The 9,472-nt window shown below is 43.0% G+C and overlaps 1 protein-coding gene across 5 annotated transcripts in view; it reads left to right on the top strand.

Moving 5' to 3' along the window:
• The first annotated feature begins 2,739 nt into the window (after positions 1-2,739).
• The window catches only part of SEPT7 (septin 7), a 119,220-nt gene continuing 112,487 nt past the window's right edge, over positions 2,740-9,472 (top strand). The window contains exons 1-2 of one of the 5 annotated variants that reach the window (XM_018562948.1): positions 2,740-2,912; positions 5,969-5,970. In XM_018562948.1, the coding sequence (XP_018418450.1) occupies positions 2,909-2,912; positions 5,969-5,970 (6 nt within the window). In that variant the 5' untranslated portion in view covers positions 2,740-2,908. Of the gene's footprint in view, positions 2,913-5,968; positions 5,971-6,240; positions 6,379-8,422; positions 8,425-9,472 lie in introns of those variants that run through there. The other 4 variants (XM_018562945.1, XM_018562947.1, XM_018562944.1 and 1 more) reach the window with 4 other exon arrangements.

Genomic DNA, 9,472 nt, shown 5'->3' with positions numbered 1-9,472 from the left:
AACAAGACAATGCGCCGTGCCATGGTGCTCGTATTGTGCAGCAGTGGTTTTTAAAGAACATGAGGGAGACTTTACCTTGCTTAGGTGGCCCCCACAATCACCAGATCTCAATCCAATTGAGCATTTGTGGGACGAAGTTGAAAGAGCCATCAGGCAGCTGGTTCCACAACCATCAAATCTCACAGAACTGGACAGTGCTATTCATGTTTGGTGTTCTATTTACCTGATGTGACCACGTCTTTTATGTTTTACAAAACAAAATGGGGGCTGATAAATGTTTTATAACATAAAGTAGGGAAACCAGGTTTGTTTTCAAAATGTTCAGTACTTTTTTTTTATTATATAGTAAAAAATAAACACCCCAGTGTTAATTAAACTCCACCAAAAGAAAGCTCTATCTGTCCCCAAAAAATGGTATAAAATCCGCTTCAGTACAGCGTTGCATGACGGAATAAATGTCAGTCAAAATACTGCAACACTGAATACTGAAAAATGGCCTGTACAGGAAGGGGGTTTAACACCCCGGTCAGAAAGTGGTTAAAGGAGAACTATGGGGTTAGGGCTTTTCCCCATAGTTCTCCTATGAGAACTAGCTCGCGGTATAATGAGACACCGCAGCTGAAGCGGATCCCGACAATTATGTCTGGATGCGCCCAGCTGCGTGAGTGACAGCTGGCTCTACCTATCTAGAGGCCAGCTGTACCCGCCCCCTCTCGTTCCGCCAGTCAGTGCTGGAGGATCGGAGCGGGGAATCCAGCCCCTCCCATCACGGCAGAGCCGTGACAGGATCGAGAAGTGAGCGAACGCCGGTATGTGTTTGCTCACTTCCTGATCTACTGAGCCGGCCTGTGACAGTCTCATTGTCACAGGTCGGCTAGAACTATGAGGTGAGTGAAAAGCACTCACCTCATAGTTCTCCTTTAGGCCTATTATCTGATGCTAACAATTTAGAGAACAACCCCATTCAAGTACCTTAACTATTATTAAAAATTGATCTTATTTGTGTATCATTTGGCTGTAGATCCTCAAATCATCTCCGAGATGGTTCTGATATTGTCCTTCTTTCTGGAGGGTGGCTACTTTAGTTCCCCATGATCCCTAAGTGTGTTGTAAAGTAGTCACCACTCCAAGCTCACTCCTGTGATGGACTGCAAGCTCATGTTTAGTGTTACTAATTTGTATTAAGATTGTAGTCAACAATCTTAGGGATCATGGGGAACAAAAGTAGCCACCCTCCAGAAGAATGGTGTTAGAACCAATTCAGAGATAATTTGAGGATCTACAGCTGAATGATGCAAATATTTTAGGAACTATGAGGTTGGTGATTAAGGCTGGGTTCACACCTAGGTGTATCGAATATGTGCGTTTGTTGCGTGTTTTTACGATTCGCGGTTTTAAAAAACGTGCGACAAACGTACGTTTCCGAAGGCTACTTGGCTGTATCCCAATGGAAACGTGCGACAAAAACGCCCCAAAGAAGCTCCTGTACTTCTTTGGGCGAAGGGCGTTTTGTAGCGCGTTCATACGGCCTGTAATACGCCCAGGTGTGATCCATACCCATAGGAAATAATGGGATTTCGGTGTTTGAGCGCGCTACGAAACGCCCAGGTGTGAACCAGGCCTTACTCATACTGAGAGGCGGCAGGTGATAGTATCGTGACAAACACATACCGCCGCTCGCTTCCCGGTCATATCCATGCTAAGAGCGGTGACTGCCAATCATCAGTACCCACAGGCATTCCCCCATCCTCCAGCGCTGACTGGAGGAATGGACAGGGGAGGGGGCACGCCCAGTTGGCTCTAGAGAGGCAGAGCTCGCTGTCAATCAGCCAGCTGAGTGGATCTTGACAACTGCGGCACTCTCAGTATATAGCAGGCAATAGCCTGCTATATACTGAGCTTTGGGTCACAGGAGGACGCTAGTATATGTCCTCATCGCTGAATACTGAAAAATGGCCTGGATGGGAAGGGGGTTTAACACCGCGGATGTCAACTGGTTAAGGTACCTAATTGAATTAAGATTTAACTCCTAAGTGTAGAGTCACTTGAAAAATGTTCCACCCCAATACGTTTATATGGTTCATCTGGCACAGTTGACCTGAGCACCGCGTCCTCTCATCTGTTGCTCATTAGAATGGCTGAGATCAGATACCTATCTGAGCACAGAGCAGAATCCCAGCCACGTTTCCCGCGCACAGGAAGCACACCCGCGCCCTGTTTACTACCGAGCCACGCATTCATGTGGCTTTCTGTCCGAGGCCAAAACCCCGAGCATACGTAGAGCTGGTGTAGGTTCCAGCCTGGAGCACAAAATGCCGAACTACAGCACAGCGAGGCCGATCTCTGTATCGTCGTGAGAACTGCTCGCAGCACACGCACCCCTCCTCCTCAGCATTCATCTGCTTCTACTAACACAAGGCGACCGACTCCTCCTCCTCACAACCACTGACGTGTCAGTCACACCACGCCAAATCAAGCTGCGATTGGCGCCGCCACTACTTCCCTCGTCCCCGGTTTCTTCCTCACAATATTTTCATTATGAGAAAGTTCAAAACGAGTGTAGCTGCAACTCATAAAGGCAAACAGGCCACTCAGCCTTCTACTACATAGCTCCACTTCACAAGAACTTCCCAGACCGCACAGCCGCCTGAGCGAGGACTTTAACCCACGCCCACGTGACGCTAGCGTGTAGGCGGAACTTCTCTGGTAACCCCTCCCCTTCTGTATACCAGGCGGAGAGATTCTGACCAGGAGCGCTACTCCTACGACGTGACGTCAGAGTGTGGGCAGAAGCTGCTGCTTCCTTGCCCTCCGTAGACGTAGCGCGCACGACAACGTCCCGGGGCTGTGTCAGTGAGATAGAGACGCGTACAAGGCGAAGTGACTACTGTGCAGCACCGGAGGCATCATGGGTGAGTCTTACAAGCAGCTTGAGCTTGCCTGGTGTGGGGCTGTACCGTGCCTGCCGTGTGGAGGGGATAGCGTGAGGCCCCGTTGTGTGCTTTTAGAGGGAGGGATGATGGAGGGAAGAGGCCCCGCAGAAACAGAGGAGGGGAAGAGAGAGCCATCTGCATCTGGGTACTAACAGTGTTTAGATAGACTGAAGAATGTAGAGGAGAGTGCTTATTTACATGAGGGCATGGGGTGAGGCCTCCATGTCCTGCATAAGGATGGCTTGCTGAGAACAGATAAAGCATCATGTCCCTATACTTCATAGTGGTAATAGGAATCATGCTATATGTATTTCAATGCTTTGTATGAACTCCAGCCCCAGTGTTTCCTTATTAGCCTGCACAGGCTCTGTCTCTTTTATCATGAGGAGTTCTTGAATCTTGAAATGTAACCTTAGTGCTCTTTACTGTGCTCTGTAATGTTGGACAGACGTGCTTCAGTTTTAGACAATTTTCACCAGCTTTTCATCTTTAAAAATGAAAATTTCCTGCCCACTAATCTGGGAGCCCCCATCCCAATGTAAAACACTGCAACAAAACAAAAACCTATTACATTGTAGATTGTAAGCTCTCACGGGCAGGGCCCTTCTTACCATCTTGGCTTGATTTCTATTATAACTGTCTTTATATTGTAAAGCGCTGCGCAAACTGTTGGCGCTATATAAATCCTGTATAATAATAAAAGTGTAAACAATCATCACCTCATTGTAACTGTAATGTCCCCTTCTATTGTAAAGCTCTGCGCAAACTGTTGGCGCTATATAAATCCTGTATATTAATAAAAGTGTAAATAATCTTCAGCTCACATCCTGGCTGCTTCCTGTAGGTGCTGGTGATGTCACTTAACTGGGAATCCTCAGAAAGCTGAAGATCCCACATCTTGTCAGAAGACTCTCCATGCAGGCGCTCATACTTCTGCTGCTATTTGTGATCCTCGGCTTTCCTGGGATCCTGCGAATGACCAAGCATATCAAGGCAGCCTACCATCAATGATTTTGATTGTGTCATGGTCTTTAATAGAATTTGCTGGTGGTAGGTTGTATTGCACATGTGTCAAACTCAAGGCCCAGGGGCCGAATACGGCCCACCAGGCCATTTCCTAGACTTCTACTTTCAGATCTAGGTATTATGTTATTAGTAAAACCAGTGATAACCGAATGCAGAGGCAATTTATGATAAAGATTAGATACATTTATATAGTCTTACAGATACAACCGGCCCTTTGAGGGGAACCATAATGTTGATGCGGCCCACGATTAAATTGAGTTTGACACCCCTGTTGTATTGACTCTGTTCAGTCATTTTGGAAATCTAAAGTGATGAGAATGTCCTGAAAATTGCTGTATGTATGGCTAACATAAGGATGCCAGTTGTGTCAAGTTATTGGAAGGGCCTGTTCATAGTAGATGCCTTTGGCTGCCTCGCCCAACACAGTCACAACACATAGACAAGGCAATTTGCCTTGTTTCATATGATGTCACTTCACAGAATTGTATGCCGGTGGTGTGTGTTGAACAAAGTAGGGCATACAGTTCTATTTTTTTTTTTTTTGTAATGCTTTGCCATGTATTGAAATTAATGTTACTTTGTGACTTTTCAATAAAGTAAAAAAAAAAGGTAAAGAATGCATTGCACCGCTCCCTTCACAGCTCACACCAGCGATCACATGGTGGGGCATGCTGCTGTTGTGAACAAGCCCATCATGTGCGCTATCACCAGTAGATTTTTATTTTTTTACTCGGAGTTGTCATTGGTCCTGGCTATTTGAGCAGCATAGAGTCTATTGTTCTATGATAGGTGTTGTTTTTATTGTCTGGTGTTGCACAGGCAGTATATATATTTTATTGAATTGTATTACAAATATGTGGTAACACGTGGAGTTGTTGGCTACAGTGACAGATTTCTTGTTCCATTGTCTCAGATAGTTAGAAGTTCTGCTTTTTGCTTCATTTTTTTTTTTATAGTTCCCTTCGGGGAATCGTAGCACGAAGTGTGGCAGGAGGTTTTTGGAACATTTTAGCAACTATGTCTCATTAGCATAACTAGGCCAAAAGGCGAGTAATGAGATGAGTCTAATTATTAGCTGGGTGCTTTTGGAGGATGTGAAAAATGTGGCCAGATTTAATGATTTCTTCCTTTCTATCCCAAGATAAATAGTTTGTGTAACAGAATATAGATAGTAAAATGATAGCAGTTTTCTGTTCATTAGCTTCAACATATGAGAGCGTTTAATGCACTTCACAGGCAGGAACCTTCTAACCATCTTGTCTTCGTTTGTATTGGAACTGGAATGTCCTCCTTATATTGTAAAGCGCTGCACAAACTAATGGCGCTATATAAATCCTGTATAATAATATATGTTTATATCATGTTAAACGTTTAGCTTATAACAGTTCTTACAAGAACAACTTTACTTGAAGGTCTGATTATAAAATGGGTGCTGTGTACATGACACATCGTATGACTAGTTCTCAGTAGAAAGATTCTTTTGGACAGTAAAGTTAGATGTCAGATAGTAACTAAGGCAGAATAGCCAGGGGGCAAGTAGCCAATGCTTGTTGACTCCTAAAAATAAAAAACAAATGATGCTGGCTCCTGGACTGGACAGACTGGTTCCTAATTTCCATATCAGTTTGTCCATCCCTGAACTAAGAAGTTCCTTGTATAAAGCAATTCAGATTTTATGCTTTCCTCTCTAATGTGTAAAGGTGCCCATACACCTTACAATTATCTGCAGATTTTATGTGGTCAGATGGAAAAAGTGCAACCGATTGGCCCAGGTGGAGATTACTCCATTCACACAGTTAAGTGCAGATGGAGGAATCTGTTGCACCTTTTCCATCTGACCACAGAAAATCTGCAGATAATTGTAAGGTCTATGGCCAGCTTTAAACTTAACAATATATTTGGTGCTTCATTCTAAATGGAAGTGATCCTCTATACATTCATTTGGTCTCATGGCATAGAACCAACATGTGTAAATGCTTAACATTGCATTTGTGACTGAGGGTTAGCAGCTGTGTTGCTTTATTACATGGCTGACATTCCATGCAATGCTTTATTTTCCGGGGTGAAAGTATCACATTTCCTTTATAAACTTGTTTGCAATTTATAACTTTTCAAAAGTTGGAGTGGTTTCTTTCATTTGTTACTTTTGGTGGGAAAAAGTCCTGTAAAATGCCTTCGATGCTCTGGGAAAATAGTCCGGCTTCCCCCCTGTTTCATTTTTCTCTGTGTTGGGTTGGGCTTCAGGAAGAGACTCCTCCCGATCATTGTCAGAGATGTCTGGAGCTGTGGTGTGCGGCTGTCAAGCACAGACCAACTTTTACCTTATTTATGTCCAGGGGGCCGGATAGCTGTGCTCCTGCCGGAAAGGCAGAAGGAGTGATCTTCATGGGGGAGGAAATGGAAGAACAGGGTTTGGAAGGTGAACTTTGATGCATTTTGTTTCTCAAGTCTAAGAACTATTTGCTGTAACATAATTACTGCTGCTTTTGTAACCTGTTTTAGTTATTTCACAGTGTATTTGAAGAACAAAAGCAATATTTGTTTGCTTATGGAACTGTTGCTGTTTTACAGGAGGGTTTTATGGGCTAAAAAAAGTGCATTTCTTGGCCAATTTGTCTATGTAGTTGACCTATGATAATGCAAGTATTTCTTAACCGTTGTTAAACAGATGCGTGGATCAGAAATCTATCCACAATGGTTGATGGCTGTTTTTATAAACGTTGTTATTATGTATTTAATGGAGCTTTCTGCTCTGTTTAGATCTGTGTGTGTTCCAGTAGCATGGGCTAGATTAGGGTCCGTTTTCCCCAATAGGGTATGTTTGCGTTGAAAGATGCTCCTGAAACGTATTGCATTGTGCCAGATCTTTGATGTTTCATCAGAAATGCAGTTTGTGTGTTTTTCTAATCTTGATTATATCTCCTCAGATAGCCTTTTTGTTTAACAAATATCTTGTATAGGATAGTGGCGAGGGGCTTTGTTATGGTCTTCCCAGCTAGGGTGTGTGCTGTTAAAATGCAAGTTTGAGGCAACGTTGTTTTCATTATGTTGCACGTAAGGGAAGAAAAATTGGCATACAGAGTAACAAGTTATTTAGTGTCCTGCCAACGACTTGATGTACATTTTCATTTTAAAGACCGGAACATGGAGTTAGTAAGAAAATGTTTCTGTTCATACTTTGCTTATTTTGTTGTAACTTTCACATGTATCACGCTGTTTGAGATCTACACACTTGTGCTGTGATGACTAGTTGTATTGTTCACTATCGGGTGCTGCTGTTTTCCTCCAGAAATCACAGGGCTATTTTTCTATGACACTTTATAGTATACAGTTGGTCAGTACTGGCTGTACATGCACATTTCATTATATTGTTCAAACTGATCTTTAGAAAATTCTCCTCCCAGTAAGAAGAAAATACACGACCGTTCAGAACGCCACTATTCAAATCTTTCTGGTAACAGGATTATTTGACACTGGAAAATGTGCTTCCATTAATAGAAGTGTTGCACCTGGGATTTGCTTAACAAAGTTATTATAATACTGTCATCTCCTGTGGTGCTGTACAAAGTGATGCGAAAAGGGTGGCATATAATATAAATGCATTAAAGGTATTCAATAACGAGTACAATTGTATGGAGGCTAGGGATGTCCTGATACCATTTATTTTTTCAAGACCAAGTACTTTCCCTCGGGTATTTGCCGATACATATTACCGATACTTTTTCCTTAAAGGGACAGGTGACATATTTTTTTCTAAAGCAACACAATGATACTGATGCTTTTAGGGCAATGTCTTTTAATTATGTAACTCAATCCATGATTATTCAGCAATGGAGAATGGCAACCAGCAATCATGTATTACTGAGATTAGTAGATGGTTGCCATTCTCTGTTGCTGTATAAGCATTGATTATACAGCAATGGAGAATGGCAACCAGCTATAGAGGACTACAGATCCCATCAATCCATGATTATACAGGGCTGTGTTTGGGTCTTTCCAGGGCCCTGTGGCAGGTGCAAGGCCTCTCTGGGGCTCTGAGGGTGGGAGAGGTGGAGAGTGCCAGCTGCCACGGGTGTAAAGGTTACGTTTAGTAAAAGTCATTTTTTTTTAAAAATGTTTTTTTTTTTCTGGTACCCTAGACATAAACCAGCATTTAAAGTAACATTAAAGGCTTGTTCCCAGCCCCCCCCCATATGCTGCTTTAAGTACTTACCTTATGTGATGCCTCTTGATGTGAACTACTTCTTCCTTCCACTCGTTTCTAACAGTCCCTCAAGCTCTGGTGCCGATCTCTGATCCAGCGCAGACTCCTATTTCTTCCTTTGTCCCATGGAGTCTGTCCTGCGTTTACGCTCCCGGCTGTGTGCATTCTCTTAGACTGTGTCATTCCTCCTCTGCCCTCTGGTGAAATTAATTACACATGCGCCCCCACACATCACCCTCTTGCATGGCCATTGGGGAAGCTGTTTCTGCAGCCGGGAGCTAGCGGTGCTGACACAGGTAGCATAATACATATTTGGCCACTTTTTTTTTCATTTTTTAAATGTTAGGGCATACATCTGCTGCTTGCTAACAGTAAATATATGTAAAAGAAAAATAGAGTCTTTAATACCACTTTAAACTTTGCAGTGCGTAGGAACTCCACTTCAAGTTTTTTTCCACTTTGGAAATGCTAATTGCTTGTATGTCTCAACAATCCCATTGTCACTGACCTGGAACAAGTATGTTGAAAGTTAGGTCAGCATTAGAATACCCTATATGCATACATATTCCTTTTTAGTGACATTAGAAAGTCCAGCAGCTAATGGATCAGCATGGCAGGCAGCTAACATTTTCAGAAGGAAAACCTGGCAAAGGCAGCCTATATATTTCATTCAGCAGACGTTTCCAAGTCTGAAAATGTGCTCTGGCAGTGCAAATTGAGAGAAACTGTTTTTGGCTTTTTTTTTTTTGGCTGTCCAGCCCTGAAACTTGAGTTGTGACTGATGGCTGAGTTCCCATGATTCTTCAAAGTGTTTTAGTCAAACAAAAAGGAGGCTGTCTTACGGCATAGAGGGATTTTTCTCATATCTGGGGTAAATCCTACAGTATACATTTTGTTTGCATTTAAGCCCAATCTTCTCTCCCTTTTTTTTTTTTTTTTTCTTCTTTCCCATTATAGATAGAGTAGGGGGGTTAACACTTTTGTCAGTTTCTGTAGATTCAACAGGAAGTGAGTAGTTGTTGTCTTTCCAATATGAGGGAAATTCCCTCTAAAGCTGGCCATACACCTATAGATTTTCTATGGCCAGCTGGAAAAGTGCAACAGATTCCTCCATCTTCGCTAAACTGTGCGGATAGAGGAATCTCCCACTGGGCCAAGCTTCAGTATCTTGCTAGTCGGCCCGGGTGGCTGTCAAAATCCCTGAACAATCTGGTTGCAGGCATTGTTCGGTATTTTGAGAGCCAGTTGGGCCAAATAGCAAGATACTGAAGCTTGGCCCAGTGGGAGATTCCTCTATCCGCACAGTTTA

This window comes from Nanorana parkeri, unplaced genomic scaffold, assembly GCF_000935625.1.
Source record: "Nanorana parkeri isolate BGI_ZX_2015 unplaced genomic scaffold, ASM93562v1 scaffold616, whole genome shotgun sequence".
In the NCBI taxonomy this organism is placed as follows: Eukaryota; Metazoa; Chordata; class Amphibia; order Anura; family Dicroglossidae; genus Nanorana; species Nanorana parkeri.
Note: the sequence above shows the minus strand (reverse complement) of the source record. Positions and strands in the feature narration are given on the sequence as shown.